The sequence below is a fragment of the Vombatus ursinus genome, unplaced genomic scaffold (genome assembly GCF_900497805.2).
Source record: "Vombatus ursinus unplaced genomic scaffold, bare-nosed wombat genome assembly UNPS02014825.1, whole genome shotgun sequence".
NCBI lineage: Eukaryota > Metazoa > Chordata > Mammalia > Diprotodontia > Vombatidae > Vombatus > Vombatus ursinus.
In genome coordinates, this window is record NW_020954603.1 from 1,517,021 (window position 1) to 1,535,928 (window position 18,908).

The window sequence follows — 18,908 nt, forward strand, 5'->3', positions numbered from 1 at the left end:
CCAAAGTTAGGGGCACTCCGGGGTAGACTAGAGTATTTGGGAAGCTGAGTCAGCCAACTTAGGTCCACCATCTGGGTCCCTGCTCCAAGTCTCTTCTTTCACTCTCCCGTGTCGGTGTGGCCAGAATTGAATGACATAATAACATGCAAAATAAATATCCAAAGAAGGCATTACAGGGAGGCTGCACCTTGAAGGATAGGTAGGATTTCCATGTGTGTATATGTGTTGTGTGTGTGTGTGTGTGTGTGTGTACACACACACGCACACACGCATATATAAGTGTCTGGTGAGGTGTAAGAGTGGGCATTCTAAAATGTATCAACAAAGATGTATATATAGGAAGTCATGTATCCAGAGAGTGGTAATTTGCTTAATTTAGTTATGGTTGGAGTGTGGTATAATGGAACAAGCACAGAACTGGGAGACATCTGGGTTCAGATTTTCCTTTGATATTTATTGTGCTGTGTGACCATGAGAAAGTCATTAAACCTCTGGGCCTCAGTTTATTCATTTGTAAAATGGGGAAAATAATGCATGGAGTATCTTTCCCTTGTGGGGGGGGGTTGCTATGAAGATCAAACGAGCCATCACTATGATCCAGTTTTTCCTTAAATTTACACTCAGCAATGTGGTTGGGATGAATCTAGCTTAGAACTATGAAGTTCTGAACTTGGATAAAAAGCTTGAAGGTGTGGGGGAAAAAAAGATGAAAACTCTTAACCCTCAATATCAACTCTAGTAATGTTTTATGGATGTTTTGATCATAACCTTGAGAGGATACTTTCTATTTGAACTAAAAAAGAAAGATGGTACTTGTCTTGTATAAGCTTACATTCCGCTGAGGGAAGGGGAACTGAAAAGCAGTCTTTTCTTAATCCTTATTCTCATCTCTAGGATGGGGTGATTTTCTTCACCCTGAGATACACTGAGTTGCTCTTGAATGAAAATGCATCCACTACACATGGTTATGCCCCCTGACTCCTCTGGTCCCTCTACCTGCTTGGGAGAATCTGAGACTAGAGGCTGGTGTCCTTAAGACTTTCAGCAATGGATTCTTTCTTCTCACTCCCACAGCTGTACTGAACTATGTTTCTTATGGTAGAAACACTGAGCTGCCACCACTACAACTTCATATCCTCTATGCTGCCAGCAAACCAAATAAAACTAATTGCTGACATTTAAGTAGTCAATCAGCTGGCAAGCATTTGTCAAACATTTCCTCTGTGCCAGGTACTATGCTAAATGCTGGGCATATAAGAAAAGGCAAAAAAAAATAGTCCCTACTCTCAAGAAGCTTCTATATTAATGGGGAGAAAACATTGCAAAGCACATTGCATGCTATTTACATATTTTTTTCCTTTTTTTCTTTTTTTTTCTTTTTTTGGTGAGGCAATTAGGATTAAAGAAAGTGTTTTGCCTTTGTCTTGGTACCCCCAGCACGGGGCACAGAAGCTGGCACAGAGTAGGTGCTAAATGTGCCCTCTCTTCAGTTCAGTCTTTGGAATCCCTAGCTTCCTTCATAAGGCTCAGCTCAGGGGCCCCTTCCTCAATGAAGCCTTTCCTAATCCCCAACTGCTTTGCCTCCTCCTCCCCCTTTACCTAGGGCACACCCTGTTTCTTTCCATAGAACGTAACCTCTGAGGGAGGGAAGTGTTTTACCTTTGTCTTGGTACCCCCAGCATGGGGCACAGAAGCTGGCACAGAGTAAGTGCTTAATAAAGGTTTGTTGGATTGGATTCTAACTCTCCTGGGGACTGTCTGCAATCCCGAGAGTGGTCACCAGATGGCAGGAAGTGGGGCTTGAGTAGGAAACATTAGTTTTGATTTCTAGTTTTTCCTCTTCCCTCCGAATTCTAATTCTGGAATTAGAAACTAGAAATCCACAATTAAATAGGTAAGAGGAGAGACTGATAATTAAAAGTAGTATTTCGTAGTCAAGCCCCGTGATTCAAATTTCAGACTACCAAGCAGGTAGAGGGGTCATAGGAGTCTAGGGGGAGCAATCAGTGGCACTTTCAGTGTGATGGATGCATTTTAGCTTAAAACATATAAATAGCAGGGCAGCTAGGTGGAGCAGTGGATAGAGCTCTGGCCTTGGAGTTAGGAGGACCTGAGTTCAAATCAGACCTCAGACACTTGACATTTACTAGCTGTGTGACCCTGGGCAAGTCACTTAATCCTAATTGCCTCACCAAAAAAAGGAAAAAAAAAGAAAAAAAGGAAAAAAATGTAAATAGCATGCAATGTGCTTTGCAATATTCTCTCCCCATTAATATAGAAGCTCCTTGAGAGTAGGGACTATTTTTTTTGCCTTTTCTTATATGCCCAGCATTTAGCATAGTACCTGGCACAGAGGAAATGTTTGACAAATGCTTGCCAGCTGATTGACTACTTAAATGCCAGCAATTAGTTTTATTTGGTTTGCTGGCAGCATAGAGGATATGAAGTTGTAGTGGTGGCAGCTCAGTGTTTCTACCATAAGAAACATAGTTCAGTACAGCTGTGGGAGTGAGAAGAAAGAATCCATTGCTGAAAGTCCTAAGGACACCAACCTGTAGTCTCTCTTTAATGTAGAAGCTGCCTGAAGCCAGCTCATGGAAATAGGGAGAAGGCCAAGGTTTTTTGCTGGGTTTGTTATGTTGGTCCATTTTACTGCTGTTGCTTTTTAGGAAGGAGGAAAATATATAGAGCTAACCAAGACCTCTCTGTGATAAAGTAATACAGTTGTGGGGGTGGAATACCCCTGGGTGACTTTTCTAATTTGTCTGCATTGTACTTTGCTGTGTTGTGTGTGTCACTGGGGACACCTTGGGTATGGGGCCACATCAAGGGTTGCCTGAGGTCTCGGGCAAAGAAAATACAAAAATGTTTGGTAATGATAAGGCTTGGACACAAGTTAATGTCAGATGCGTAACTGATAACATTCGTTGGTTTTTTCCTCTTAGTCTTTGACAAGCCTGTCCAGGGCCAAGGCCCCTGGCAGTCAATCTAGAAATGTAGCTGGGACCAGGCTGTGGGAAGTCTTGAATGGGTATTGAGATTGCATGAATCTCTGCTAGGTCTTGGGTTAAGAGACCTGAAACCTCTTCTCTCCTTTTCTCTCCTCCACGTCTCCAGGAATTGCATTGGACAGAAGTTTGCCATGAATGAAATGAAGGTGGTTCTTGCTCTGACCCTGCTCTCATTTGAGCTGAAGCCAGACACTACGAAACCTCCTGTGCCTATTTCAAATCTGGTTCTCAGGTCCCAAAATGGGATCCACCTCTGGTTGAAAAGACTCCATTAACACTGCTCCAGAGAGCAGAAAGAGTCTTCCCTTTCTATCAGTCATCTCTCTGACTGTTTACCCTCTCAACTAAGACCTTCCCTTGTTTCCCTCTTTCACTCTTGGCTATAATAAAGATCCCACTCACTAGATTCTAGAGCCCTACGGGTCATCCCTTCTCCTGAAAATGTGGGGAGGAAAAAGAAGAAAGATGGTGAGGGAATGGTGGGAGAGAAGAGTAATAAAGGATAGAAGGAAGAAGAAGGAGGGAGGAGAGGAAGTCAAAAACCACCTGGATGATTGGGTTCCATTTTAGGGCTAAACTTTGGGATGGATGTTGAACATTCAATGGAGGGCAACAGGGATGGGGAGGGCCCTTGAGACCATGGCTTGAACTGGGCATGTTTAGCTTGAAGAAGAGAAGATGTAGTAGGGGGACATGGGAAACATTTTCAAGAACTTGAAGAGCTGTCACATAGAAGAGGGATTGGATTTGGTCTTCTTGACTCTAGAGGACAGAACTAGGAACAGTGTGTGTGTATGTGTGTGTGTGTGTGTGTGTGTGTGAAAGGGGTGAAGTTGGGCATTTAAAGCCTGTCACAGTCTGGATCCTACCTTTTTAGGCAAATATCATGTACCACTTTTGATATTCTATATTCCAGTCCAACTGAGCCATTGATGCTTCTCACACATGACTCACTTACCACTTCCACGCCTTTGTACAGGCTGCCCCCAATGCCTAAATGTGCCCTCTCTTCAGTTCAGTCTTTGGAATCCCTAGCTTCCTTCGTAAGGTTCAGCTCGGGGCCCCTTCCTCAATGAAGCCTTTCCTAATCCCCCAACTGCTTTGCCTCCCCCTCCCCCTTTACCTTGGGCACACACTGTTTCTTTCCATAGAACGTAACCTCTGAGGGAGGGAAATGTTTTACCTTTGTCTTGGTACCCCCAGCATGGGGCACAGAAGCCGGCACAGAGTAAGTGCTTAATAAAGGTTTGTTGGATTGGATTCTAACTCTCCTGAGGACTGCCTGCAGTCCCGAGAGTGGTCACCAGATGGCAGGAATGCCTTAGTCAGTCAATTGACAAGCTTTTTTTTTTTTTAAATTTTTTAAGCACTTATGTGCCAGTCAATCCTTGGGCTCAGCATTGGGTATACAAAGAAAGGCAAAAAGTCCCTGCCCTCAAGGATCTTTCATTTGAATGGAGGTGGATGAACACATAGACACAACACATAGACACTAGGTACATGTCAGAAACTTCCAGAGTGGATGTAAGGGAATCTTGGAAGGGACGAATCCAGAAACTGCCACCCTCTCACAAAGGCCCCCTGTAGAACTTAGCATTTGCACTGAGTTTTGAAGGAAGCCACGGGTTTGAAGAGGGAGATGTGAACAGGGAGAACATTTTTGGAGTGCTTAAGGAACTGGATCCATTCTTTTCTTCATATGCTTCAAATAACCATTAAATATGGAGATCCCAATTTTAAATTAGACACAATGGCTTCCCTCAGGGAACTCACAGTTGAGGAGGGGATAAGATAGCAATGCAAAGTTATAATACAGTGCAATAATGCTGAACATTCAATGGAGGGCAACAGGGATGGGGAGGGCCCATAGTCTAGCAAGAGCTAGACTATAATAATAAGAACTGTAATAAATCTAATCTTTGAATTTCACTATGTCCCCCACCCCCATCCCAACCTCAGCCTCCTCCTTCATGATACCTTTTCCCACACACCAGCTAGAAGTGACCTCTCCATCCTCTGCACTTGCAGGAACACTTGACTTGTACCTGTCTGATGTTCCTTATGATGTTCTGATCTGATTGTTGGTGATTTTTTTAATCTCTTCATGTGATTTCATTGATGTACAGATATCCTGGTGGGGAAACTTCCTCTTTTGATGCAGACAGACAAGGCATCTTTGTAACTTTTAGTCTTAGTTACTTGGGCCACTGGTCGATGGAATGACTTGCTCTGGGTCACGAGGCCAGGACATTAGAGGGAGAACTGAGCCCAGGTCACCCTGACGCCAAGGCTTCCTTCTATTCACCACACCACCCTCCTTTTTGATCTATAATTTTCTCCACTCTAAGCCTCAGTTTATTAATCTGTAAAATGAGAATAATAATATTACCCTTACTTCACAGGGTAGATGTTGCAAAATTTGTGGGTAAATTACAAAACTTTTTAATACCCCCCGGACTTTTTATACTGGAGGTGCCTTCCACCCCTGCAGTCCATTTCTCTGATTGGTTGGTTCTTTTCAGAACCTCCAAGTCTTCAAGCCAGCCAAGTCTTCACCCTTTCTAGTCCCCACCAGGGCTGTCATGTTCCTGCTCAGGCACCATATTCCCCCTTTCGCATTCCCTGCTTTCTAGCTTCCCTTTATGTATTCTCTCATTAGAATGTAAGCTTCTTGAGGGCAGGGATTGTCTTTCAGTTTGAATTTTCATGGTATTCAGGGAGGATCAGCACCTCTGGTGGGAGGGCTGCCTAGCTCTTTTCAGAGCTGCTTATCTACCTTTGGTATCCACCTGTCACTCACCTCTCACCTGTGGCTCCAAGAAGTTGTAGCAAGTGCAGTGGCCATGTCCCAGTAAAACTGAGAAGGACAAGTGAAACAGGAGAGAAACAAACACCCCAAGAATCAGGGGCTGGGGGTGGGGGTGGGATGCCAATTCTCCATCCCATTTCAGTTCATGGCACCTTCACTGCAGGTATGTGATCTCCATTTTCTGGAAGCAGCAGGAAACAGAGTAATCCTCTGGTGGTCTTAAAATGCAGCCTGTTCTGGCTCTGCAGCAAGTTAAAGAAGGCCACTCTCCCCAGTGTGATAGGGAGTGCAGGGATGCAGGAGGTCTCCATGTTAGGTAGACTCCACTACACATACATAGTCAAGCAAAACACATTCCCACATTGGCCATGGCCAAAAACCACATGCCTCACTCCACATCCTGAGTTCATCACTTTTCACTCAGGAGTCAGATAGAATGCTTCATCATTCAGGAATCATGGTTGGTCTGAATCATGGTTCTGCTCACTTCACTGTATCAGTTCATACAAGTCTTCTCAGTTTGAGTTCTCCAAGGAGTGGAAATTAGAAAAAGAGGAGAGTATTACCAGAAAGGGGGAGGGAATCCTCTGGGAAAGTGCTAAGGGATAGAGGGATTGACATTCATGAGAAAAAGAAGAGGTTTAGGAGGAGAAAGGCTTAGGAAGAGAGGGGAGGAGAGGAGATTGTGATCAGATCAAGAAGCTTCAATGTTCTTGATCATGGAAGTGGAACATTTGTGAGTGATAGCAAGATCAAAAGGATGCCCATCTTAGGATATAACTGAGCCAGAGTGGAGGTTGTGAGAGTTTGGTAGCTCGAGGAATTGGGAAGTTAGGCTGTTTGAGAGAGCAATATCTCTGTTGAAGTCTCTTAGGATGAGGGCAGGGTTAGGGTGGAGAGGGAGACTTTGGGATAGCTGTTATAGTAGTAGGAAGTTTTTCTTTTATGAGAGTCTGAAATCTGCCTCCAGGTTCTTTCTAGGAATGCTTGGTCTCAACTTTTTTTTCATTTTTTATTAATTTATTTTTATTTATCAACGATCACTTCCATAAGCTTTTGAGGTTTAAATTTTTCTCCCCCTCCCTCCCCAAGACAGCACGCAATCTGATATAGGCTATACATATACATTCCTATTAAACATATTTTCACATTAGTCATGTTGCAAGGAAGAATTAGAACCAATAGAAGGAACCACAAGAAAGAGGAAACAAAACAAAACAGAAGAAAAAAGACCAAATAGTATGCTTCGATCTGCATTCACACTCCATGGTTCTTTCTTTGGATGTGGATAGGATTTTCCATCACAAGGCCTTTGGAGATATCTTAGATCCTTGTATTGCTGGGAAGAGCCAAGTCTATCAAAGTTAGCCATCGTATAATATGGCTGTTACTGTGTACAATGTTCTCTTGGTTCTGCTCACTTCACTCAGCATCAGTCCACATAAGTCTTGCCAGGTTTTTCTGAAGTCTGCCTGCTCATCATTTCTTATAGCACAATAGTATTCCATTGCATTTATATAACACAACCTGCTCAGCCATTCCCCAACTGATGGGCATCCCCTCAATTTTCAATTCTTTGCCACCACAAAAGAGCTGCTATAAATATTTTTGTACATGTGGATCCTTTCCCCGTTTTTATGATCTCTTTGGAATACAGCCTTAGAAGTGCTATTGCTGGGTCAAAGGATATGCACATTTTTATAGCCCTTTGGGCATAGTTCCAAGTTGCTCTCCAAAATGATTGGATCATTTCACAACTTTACCAACAATGCATTAGTGTTCCAATTTTCCCACATCTTCTCCAACATTTATCATTTTCCTCTTTTGTCATGTTGGCCTATCTGATATGTGTGATGTGATACATCTCAGAGTTGTTTTGATTTGCATTTCTCTAATCAATAGTGACTTAGAGCATTTTTTCATATGGCTATACATGGCTTTAATTTCTTCATCTGAGAACTGCCTGTTCATATCCTTTGTGGGTCTCAACTTTGAAAGAACAAGGCAGTTTCTGATGTTCTATGGAAGGATAAAAGAATCTCTAAACATGCTAGTGTGGCCAATGAGAAGAAGGGCCAGATTGTGGTCAGTTGGGTAACTCCTTGCTGAAAGGGATACTCTGACAGAACAAAAAGAAGAAACACGCAGGAAGTATGCTGTCTCTGGGGGCCTCTGTTCAGGACAGAGGGCATCCCAAGAGTCATCAAAGCTGAGGACTGCTACTCTTTAGGAGAATTAAAGTTACTACTAGGAGGAAACCAGCAAGCCTCGTGGGAGTGTGAAGTCTTTGGCAGAGAAGTGAAGGTCAGAGAAGCAGAGATAATGTTTGTCTCCTTCTGCTTAGTAAAGGATGGGACTTTGGCAGAGGAGGAAGGATATGAGAAGCATATATGAGAATAAATAGAAGGATATGAATGGGATAGAAAGTGATTTGAGTGGCTTTTGGCTTTCTGGTCCATGATGTAAGAAAGAAGGGCTTCTGGCCAGGGACAGAGTGAATTTGATGAGGGCCAGAAAGACTCTATTTGTCTGAGTACTGGCTGTTTTGATTAAAAGGGAGCTTAATTAAGAACAGAGGTGACAGTTGGGGTCGGGGAGGGGAGAAAGAAGAAAAGGGCCTAGATTCAGCTCCTTAGCATGATCCTGTAGAGAACAGCAGGCAGAATCAAATAAAAACAATCACAGTATGTGCATGAGTAACCTACAGGAGACAGTTTTTCCATGAGAGGCAACTTTTGGGTAGATTTCATCCAAACTTTCTAACCATGAGAGCTGTCCAAGGAAGAATAGGCTGCTTTGAGAGGGGTGGGCTCCCCCTTCCTGCAAGCTTCAGGCAGAGGCTGGAAGACCACTTCTGGATGGTCTAGTGGCAGTCTTTTCTGGGGGATGGATGGCTTGGACTGGATGGTCTCTGAAATTCTTTCCAGTTCTCAAATCCTGCAATTCTGTGGCCATGTCTGTGATGCGTCCTGCAAAGGCTGGGGTGGATCTCTAGGTTTTAAGTGACACAGTCTTCAGGCTACAGCAGGAAGAAGAAGGGATGAATGATCTTTTCAGAGGCCCTCTCCAGATTTGGCACTTGGGTTAAGCAAGGCTTTTGTCATTTGATCTAGTTTGTGGAGAACACCTAAGTCCCAACCCACACAACGGGGCAGCTCAGGAATGTGGGTGACAGCTATGAATTTTATAGCAAAGGATGGCATCTCAAGCAGGTGCATCTGATTGGTTCCTGAATTCTGATGCCACAGGCAGGGAGCCCACAGTTGGTGAGGGAGCTTGAAGCATGGACATTTCTATCATGAGACGTTCTAGGCATAGAAGCTCCCAGAAAAGAAAAGGCATGTTATTACATCATCCCAAGAAAGGTTAAGTTCAGAAACCAGAGAAGGTTGTTTTGGAGTACCACATTCTCCCCTCAACTGGCTGGCTATTCTCAGGACAACATGGCAGAACATATAAGCTTTCCAGTAGCAAGAACTCCAACTTGGCAGCCTCACAACGTCATGGAGCAGAGAGGAAAACTCCCAGTCAGGACACACCCTGGTAAACCATTTCAGCAGATGGGCTAAACCAGGGGTAAGTGACTGGCTTCAATCTCATCAGTGAGTTAGGGGAGCGTCTCCCCACCAAGTAAAGACTTCCTCTGGGGAATAGGTGGATGAGAACAATTTGTTCCCAAGGACATGAAGACAGCTGAAGGTGGTGCTGCGGAGCTTTTAGAGCTTGGTTTGATATCAAAGACACCAAGGTCATCCACTGCATCCCAGACCATCGCCAGTCTTCTTGTCTTGTGTCTTGCCACAGGATTCCAATGACCCCGGAAGAGAGAGTGAAGCCAATGACTTTGCCTCTGCCTCATTTAAATCCAATTTATGCGTGAGTCAAAAGATATCATCCATGCCATTTTACCTACCTCAAATCCCATGGCATCAGGCAAGAGACAAAGCAGCAGGTGCAGATACACTGGGAGCTGCAGTCACAACCCTGCACACAAGTAGCCCAGGCCATAGGATCATCTTCTCATTGGACTGAAGCAGCAGTGGGATTGGGCAGCCCCCAGGGTATCTGAGCAGCCTTTTTGTACTACTTCACTGCTCACCTCCTTGTATGAGGAAGGGGCTAAAAAGGAGCCCTAAAATCAATCAATAGTGAGCATTTCTTTATATAGCTCATTAAGCTTTGGAAAGGATTTACAAATATTATCTTGCTTTAACCTCACAACAGCCCTGTGAAGTAGATGCTATTATTATCCCAATTTTACAGAAAAGGAAACTGAGGCAGACAGCTATTTAAGTGACTTGTTCAAGATGAGCCAGGATTTGAAATCAGGTCTTCCTGACTCTAAATCCCACAGTGTGCCACTTACCTGCTTCTTAGTTAACAGCAATACTTCTACATTCATACAGAGATTCCAGGCCAATAGAAGACATTCCATATACTGCTCAGACAGCCAGGTTGTTGGAACACCAGATGGAAAAGCTCCCAGGGTAGACAGTGCATTTGTCCTTTTCCCTCAAATGATCTGTCCAAGGCTGTTTGAACTCCTGCCCAGCCTTCTAGTTGGGCCCCAACTTCTGCTCTGTGGGCACCTAAAGTTCAGTTGGTGGGAGCCCATTTGCACATAGATGCCTCCCAACCAAAGCAGATGGTGAGAAGCCAATGGCACCTCTCTTTTCAGTCTTGTACTGGGCTTCTCTCCAGGACTAAGGAGTTTTAGATCTCCCCCACCCTGGCTTCCATCCCCACTAAGGTGGGATAAAGGCTTGGCCAGGTATATTCTCAGTAGGAAGGAGCAGGTGGGGAGCTGGTTTTCTTCTTACCTACCTTACCTACTTGGAAAAAAGGAGAAACAAAATAATACTCCTTCTAGTTGGCCAACTGCCAACATCCCAGGTTAGTTACTGACAAATGAAGGAGTCAATGGAGAACCTCTCAAAATAGCTCCGGGGGTTCAGCATGAACTTCTGGGAGCATCGCACAGTGTTGCAGCTGGAGGGTTTGAGGCTTCTAGCCTCATACAAAGGATTCCCAATTCAGTTTTCTTCTGTTAATTGGTAAAGTGCCAAAGTAGTATGGAGAAGGAGGAAGGAGAGGAGAGAGGAGAAGAAGGAGGAGGAGAGACAGAGTAGGGAGGAGGGAGAGGGAGAGAGGAAGGATGGAGGAAAGGAAAGGAGAAGGGAAAAGGAAGATGAGGAGAGAGGGAGAGAGAGAAAGGCAGGGGAGAGGAGAGGAGACAAGAGGAAAGGAGAAAGAAAGAGGGAGAAAGGAAGAGATGGAGAAAGGGAGATGAGGATAGGGAGGAACAGGGAGTGAAAGGAGAGGAGAGACCAGCACAGGAACCTTTAGATCAGCTGTTTGAGAGGAATCAAAAGCAATTAATCCAGTGCTCAGCACAGTGCCTAGCACATAGTAGATGCTGTATAAATTTTTATTGATTGATACCCTTACCAGCTATCTGCACCTCCTGGTTGCTAGCCAGAATGTCAAACCTAGCCTGAATCATCATTACCAATCCTAAAACCAAAAATTGCCCCAGGCTACTCATGAAGCAAAGACTTTGAGAAGGAAGGGAAGAGTAGGGAATACGCATTTATATAATGTGGGAAGACCCTAAATGTGGCAAGGCCTCATGGGTTGCAAGGGCTGTCCTCGTGTGGCTCGAAGGGATGCAGAATAGACATCTCTCCCCTTCTCTTTCTCCACTCTTCTCCAAGGGAGACTAATTCTTGCCAGGAGTAGCAACAAGCTTCTGATCTGAAGCCACTCTGTTCTCCTCAGAGAAGGTACCAGGCTCGGACTATATCCATCTGCCCCCTTAAATATTTATTAGTTAGGGGACATGATCAGCTTCAATCTAACTTTTGATCATGGTGACATTAGGAGGGGGAGCAGGACCTCAAGCTCTTTATCCAAGTCTTGACCCCTTCCCCAGTTCCATAATGAACACACATAGTCCATAGCAAAAAAGACCCCATTTAACCAAATCATAGCAAAATAGAAATCAGAGACAGTCTATGTAAGAGAATATATACCCGGCAATACAGAATGAAGGAGCTTGCCCATTGGGAGTGAGATAACTCAGCTCAACCATGAGAGAGAGAAAGGGAGTCCTAGATCTCACCCATGGGAGAACTCCCTTCAGTCTCTAGAGAAGCCAGCTGGAGACAGGGACGTGATGGAGACTGCTGGCTTCATCCACACCTTCTCAGTCTTTTCCTTCAGCAACCTGGATACAATAGGGAGTCACCGGAGTTTGCTAAATAAGGGGATGATGTGGTAGGACCTGCACTTGAGATCACTTTGATAGTTGAGTGGAGGATAATAGAGTGGGGAGAGACTCAAGGCAGGGAAGGCACCTACAAGGCTATCACAACAGCAATAATAATGATACTACAATAATAATTTCTAAGGGCAACTAGGTAGCACAGTGGATAGAGTGCCAGGTTTGGAGTCAGGAAGATCTGACTTCAAATCCAACTTCAGACACTTATTTACCAGCTGGGTGACCCTTGAAAGTCACTCAACCCTGTTTACCTCAGTTTCCTCATCTGTAAAATGAGCTGGAGAAGGAAATGGCAAACCACTCCATATCTTAGACATGACTCAATAACAACAATGTTTGGTGAGTGGGATAATTGTCTAGGGAGGTTTGAAAGGATTGTCTTGCCATGGTAACATAAATTTGTAGTGGACCCAGTCAGTACTCTTCAGGCTGTAGGAGTTCTGATAGAACTAGCCATTGCCCAGTAGATAGCATTGGGTAGGGAATGTGAGAGATTCAGGGCAAAAGGGAAAGGCGGGGAAAGGTTCTGGCCAGGATTATAGTGTATTTGTGAGCTCACGTGTTTGGGCATAGCAGTCTGCCCACTCCTCAGTAATAGTTCCCACCATGCCACTTGCTCCCCACACAAAACAAATATTGCTCTTAGCATATCATTCCTTCAACAGAAGCCACTTTCTGACACCATTTGCAACAGGCCAAGGAGCCTTTGCTTAAACCTCTCCAATAAGAGGGAGCTCACTGTATCCTAAGGAAAATCTCTTCCACTTGTAGCTTTCTCTTGTTGTTAGACCTTTTTCCCCCTCCTGATATCAAGCCTAAATCTGTCTTGTTGCAATTTTCCCTCATTATTTTTTGCCAGGTGCCAAGCCCTTTGGAATATAGGTCAGAGGCACTCCTAGTTACCTAGCATCTGGAGCAAAGCATATCCTGATAGAGTTAAAAAGCCTGTTCCAGATGAGACTCTGAGGTAAAGGGGGAAAACTGACGAGGTTTTTCTTTTTTCCTGGAAAGAGATTTCTGTTGGTATGATGACTTAGTGCGGCCACTTTACTGAAAGAGATATGGAAAACCTTAGCTCTTTGGAGCTTGGGAAAAATCTTGGAAAATCTTGGATCTGCCAAAAGAGCATGGCAGAGACTACTCTTCTCAGTAGGAAGCACTCTGTCTGAGCAGTGACTCCAGTTGGAGCCGAAAGCTGGTAGCAGAGAGATGTTCCACAAATACGCGTCCAGCAGGGCTAGCAAAGCAATAGCCAGTACAGGCTACATGTGAGGCAGGGAGCACGTTTCCAGCAGATACAATGCTTCCAGAATAACATTGGTGGCCCAGCAGGATCAGAGCCACGAGTTCCTTACCTCACACCTGTATATGCCTTGACCACACATGTCCCCTACATTTACATACCTCTAAATGTGTTAGCCACACATTTTCCCTGTATTATCCCCCTTCATGCGATATCATTGACCCCATGTGTTCCTTACATGTACATACTTTTCCCACTAATAGTGTGTATATTTGTGGGAGAATAGGCTTCAGGAGTATTGGAGAAAGGCTTTATTGTTTCCTTTCTTTGTATTCTATTTCTTTAAATATCTTTGCTTTGACCTAATTTCCATCCTTTGACTGACTAATAAAGGTAAACACTGGCATGGGTCCATGAACTATGATTTTAAGTGGATGTGAGTACTATGAACCTGGGCTAGTCTTGTCTGGGGGACTCGTGTATGAAGTGGGAGATGATTCCAGTATAAGCAAGGAATTTTGCAAATCATCGGCCATGATAGTAATAGCATTCCTTAGCACAGAAATGGGCAGTTATATAACTATTAGTATTAACTTGGAAATTATCAAATAGCATGTCTTCATATGAAAATGTGACAGGGTGTGGAACACTGTGATGATGGGTACAGAGAGAAAAAGAAAATCAACAAGGCAACTAGCATTTATGACGTATTTACTATGTGTCAGGTACTGTGCTAAATGCTGGGGATACAAAGAATGGCAAAAGACAGCCTCTCCTCTCAAGGAGCTCACAAGGTATTGGCAGGATAAAAGGGAGATGATATCAGAGAGAAGACACTGAGATTAAGAAGGACTGGGAAAGGTTTCTTGCAGATTTTAGCAGGGACTTGTAGGAAGCCAGGAGGGAAGAATGAAGAGGGAGAACATTCCAGGCATGGGGGCCAACCAGTGAAAATGAGAACAAAGCAGCTCCAAAATATTTGAGATTGGAAGATAGAAACAACATCCAAAACAATAATAAAAATATTCAACTGCTGACCTCAGTGAGAAAGAAGAAAAATAGAGGGCATGAAAAGAAAACCAGTATGTTTCAAAATGGAAAAATTACATGTTTATAAATAATCATAAAACCTAATAAACTGTTTAAATTTCAAAAAAGTCAGTAAATAGCAGTTCTTCCCCAAAGATCAGAAACGGTATACTGTTTTTAGCTTTAAACTCAAAGCTATCAAGGAAAAAAATGCTTTAAATCAAAGTTATAAGATTCTCCTTTTCCATTTAGCTCACCAGTACTTTTGGTGACCAGGTCTCAAGCCTTGAACCTTTCTGAATTTCTCCCTAATAAAACCCAAGCTCTGTGCACCCCTGATGCAGCTCCTCAGTTCACAATTGAGGCAATCTCCAGATCAACAGTAGTTAGAGCAATCAGATTTGTTTAGCCAGCTCAATAAATGTAAACTACACAGAAACTGGAAAAGGAACTTCACAGAACTGAATGAACTTGAGAATGACTGTCTGCCCTACTCAAAGAGAAGGTGGGGAAGGAAGGGGAGATTATGCCTCACGGTTTGGTACTTATTCTCTGAAATGTAAAGTCATCAGCCATTGGGCCCATTCCGGTGCTGAGAGTGGAGGCTGATGCAGCACCCAGGGCTTCGGTAGTGGCCCCAAAGGGTCAGGGTGCAGCAGCAAAGGCAGGAAATGGAATGCCATGGTTAAGGAATAATAATAGGCCATTTTGACTAGAATGAAGAATGCATTGAAATATGGTTCTAAAGTTATGTACCATAAATGGAGGAGGGAATGAGGAGCAGCGAGGGAACACTTCCCAGCAGAGGGGCCCTGAGCAAGCATTGAATGAAGAGAGGGATTCTGAACAGTACAGAACAAAATATGTTGCTGCTCTGTGGTGTTGAGGAGGATAGGCTAAGAGATGCTGGGGCAGCAAAGCGCAGCAGAGGGCAGCAGCATGGGGGCCCCAGATCATAGGACAAAAGGAAAAATAAAGGAAGGAGGAAGGGTGATATGAAAAATTTTTTAAAAATCTTGTCTTTGTTTCTTTGGCACAGGTGCACCACATGTTGTTTACTGAGCTAAGCATTCTGAACACAAACACTTTCAGCTCAAACGAGGTCATTTGGAATGTGTTGGCACTTAGGAGACCAAGAGCATGCTGACTCAGAGTGGGTGCCACAGAACCAGTAGGAGGGCCTGTCACTGGCAGACCCATTAACTTGGGGGGGAGGGGCAGGATTTCAATAGCCATTCTCAGATCACTCTATTTCACACTCTTAGACTCACCATTAAGATCTGACAAAGACAAACAGCCCTGCCTGCTCTCAGAGGGTCCCTGGTGTGAGGGTCAGATAGACATGGCCTGTCCCCATGTTTAGGGGAGATGCAGCGAGTAACTAATGTTCTCTCTCTCTCCCTCTCCCTCCCTCCCTCCCTCCCTCCTATGTGTCGCACACTATGTGTGTTTTCATTGTGGAAATGGTATTAGATGGGATAGGGTCAAGCCTTGGATATAGAACTCAGGTTCCTGCTCCACCAGTAACAAAAAACAGCAATCAGAAGTTAGATTTTACTAGATCATATCCCCTAGACTAACAATATTCATTCATTCATTCATTCATTCATTCATTTATTTATTTAACAGTTTAAACAGTATTTTATTTTAATAACGGGCCATATCTCATCAATCTAATTATTTCATTATGAAAATTTCTTCATTGAAAAGTGACCATTTCTTCCAATCTTTATAGCAAGCACAGCTTTAGCAAGTCAAGTTTATATATCAATAACCTTGAGAAGTACTTAATCCTCCCTCTTATAATATTATTTCCCTTTTAAAAACTTGCTCTGGGTCATCGAATTTATAACACACAAGGCACATAATGCTACAGAAAATTCTTACAAAGATAACATAGTATATGTAGTATAAGAGAACAAAAGAACCTGTTCCAAAGATTTATTTTTTTCAATCAGATTCGGAAAATGTATTATTTCATAAATTAAACTATATTTCTGTGGTGTTTATATTCAATGGTTGACACAACACAAAAATATAATCCGTACCTACAAGGCACCTTAGCCTTTTGCATCTCCCCTAAAACAAACACTGATCTACAGACTTTAAAGATTTCTTACATATAGCTCCATAGTCCAGCATTTAACAAAAATGTAAAAACAAAGTCTCTTTAACATCAGCATTTTCTTCCTTGATAATTTCACCAACTGAACCCCATGAGATCTGTAAGGCAAGTTGGTTCTTTAGATGGACTGGAATATCCTACACTTGTAGTGATATCCGTTTATAGCAAAATAGTTCATTATAAAACTTAACAAACCAAGAATGAGGAGAAAAATATGTATTTTAGAGTTTCAAAGAACTGAAACTATTATTATTCATTTTGGAGTAGGCACCAAAATATTTTTTCTATGTAACCTTGTCGGAGATTGTCTCTTTGCTGTATAGTGCTTCATCATCAAGCTATTATTTATGAACAGCAGATAGCTCCATCCTCCCGAGAAACACTGTGCAAAGGAATGAGACTCTCACACTGTTCACTATCCTCTGGGACTCTCTGAATTCGATGTTTTCTACAGATAAAGGCAAAAATTCTTCTGACTCCCACCATCACTGGATCCCAGTTATTATAATGGCATAGTAGAGTTACAATGAAAAATGAAAAAAAAAAATACAGGGATAGCACCTGCAAAAAATAACCAGGAAAATTGCACCTTTTGCAAGCACATATCAGCTATTATGGTCAGAGGTACTGTAAGACTTAGTGCAAGTGCGCCAATCAGGGATGAGGTAAAAAAACAGCCCCATAACCACAGCAACTCTGAGAGAACTGTTCCAATTAGGCCGTTAATGACAATGCACATTAATACTAACTTGTTGGGAAACTCAAAGGCCTCAAATCCAGTATAATGAAGTAAAAAGAAGCCCGGCCATAACAGCAGGAGATTAAAGAGACCTACAAAACCAAAGAACATCGGTATATCCAATTTATCTTCTCTGTCTACTTTTCTCTTAATCATAACAATATAGACAGCATAAAGCATGTCACCAATAAGAGACCAAATGGAACCTATTGTTATCTTTTCCAGCTGATTTCTCAGACCCTGAAAGGTTTACCAGCACAACACCTCAATGCATAAAATGACAGCTAATAGTTTAGAAAGAGTAAATCTGTCTCCACTGTTACTTGGAAACACTGCAGCTAAGATTAAAGTAAAAAGCCCAGAAGCTGAAGACGAGATGTTAACTGTAGCAACTTGCGTGTCTGAAAGTGCTTCCTGATATGATAAATTGGCCAAAAACCGCACAAAGCAAAAGAAAAGGCTGATTTTTGCTACTTGAGTTGCAGTAAGTTTTCCTACAGTTTTCAGGATTGACTCTTGTTCTTTCACAGCAGGACATGACATTCGAGATAACTTGGCTTCCAGTGCACGGCTTGATGGAAGTTGTCGGACCTCCATAACGTCACTGAACCTTACACGATTTTTTAGGTGTTTTTTCATTCCCACCATTTGCACTCTCAGGTTTTTCACTTGCCAAGTCATGAAATTTCACAGGAACATACAGAGGTTCACTCAAAGAACTATTCATGGTATTACCTGTAGTGCAAGCATCGAAATAACCTTCAGCATCTGCAAAAAAAAAAGCAGCATGTCTTCCACGAAATCCTCGTGGGCATTGTTGCCTCCATGGCTTCCAAATAATAAAGCCCGAGAGGTATAAAACAAACATTGATGTTTTTGCAGAGGTGCTGAAGAATGGTTTATTATATTGAATAAAAACATATGAAGTAAGTTCTGATGAAGCAACCCATATAACGTCCACAAGTAGGAGAATAACAATTCCAAGAACCATTCGCCTCCACTGAGTAAAAGCACTGCTCTGGGAATTCATTCGGTTCATGATGAACACCCACACCATTTGCAGTCTCCCTTTAAAGGCCTTTTTCAGGTCTTGGAGAGAAAAGCTTGAAAGTTTTGCACAGTTGAGAATATTACAGGCTGAAGAATTCAAATCACCTGGCCGTCCTGCGCCGTGATGGCGTCGTGGCGATACCACGAGCGGCCCCGGCCGGGCCGGGCCGCGCGCCCTCCCCGCTGCTGCAGCTCAGTCCGCTGCGGCCGACGTCCTCTGAGGCGGCTCACTGAGCCCGCGTGCTCGTCATCTTTCCGACAGGGGAGGGGGGAGTCCAGGGTTCGCTAAAGTCTCCTGGGCTCCCACGGGAAGAGGGTTCCCCGAGACTAACAATATTTAAAGGGGCAGATATACATAATTCTAGCCTGGTACCAAATCTCTCTCTTTCTTTCCTTTAAAATTTTAAAAAATTTTCATTTCCAAATTCTCTCTTTCCTTCTAGTTCTGCTCACTTCACTTTGTGTTAGCTCATATTAAGTCTTCCCAGGTTTTTCTATAACCATCTTATTTTGTTTTTTAAAATTATTTGTAGCATTTTTTTCTTTTAAAGTTGAATTCCAAATTCTCTCCCTCCCTTTCAACCTTCCCTCACCCACTGAGAAGGTGAGCAAAATGATA

At 43.1% G+C, this 18,908-nt stretch overlaps 1 protein-coding gene and 1 pseudogene across 2 annotated transcripts in view; one reads left to right on the forward strand and one right to left on the reverse strand.

The window, feature by feature from the left end:
* Positions 1-3,410, forward strand: part of LOC114024846 (cytochrome P450 4A11-like) — a 38,596-nt gene extending 35,186 nt beyond the window's left edge. For both annotated transcript variants that reach the window (XM_027838046.1, XM_027838045.1), the window contains one exon: positions 3,118-3,410. In XM_027838046.1, the coding sequence (XP_027693847.1) occupies positions 3,118-3,286 (169 nt within the window). In that variant the 3' untranslated portion in view covers positions 3,287-3,410. The remainder of the gene's footprint in view (positions 1-3,117) is intronic.
* Positions 3,411-16,752: 13,342 nt separating this feature from the next.
* LOC114024808 lies at positions 16,753-18,540 on the reverse strand (annotated as a pseudogene).
* Positions 18,541-18,908: the final 368 nt, after the last annotated feature.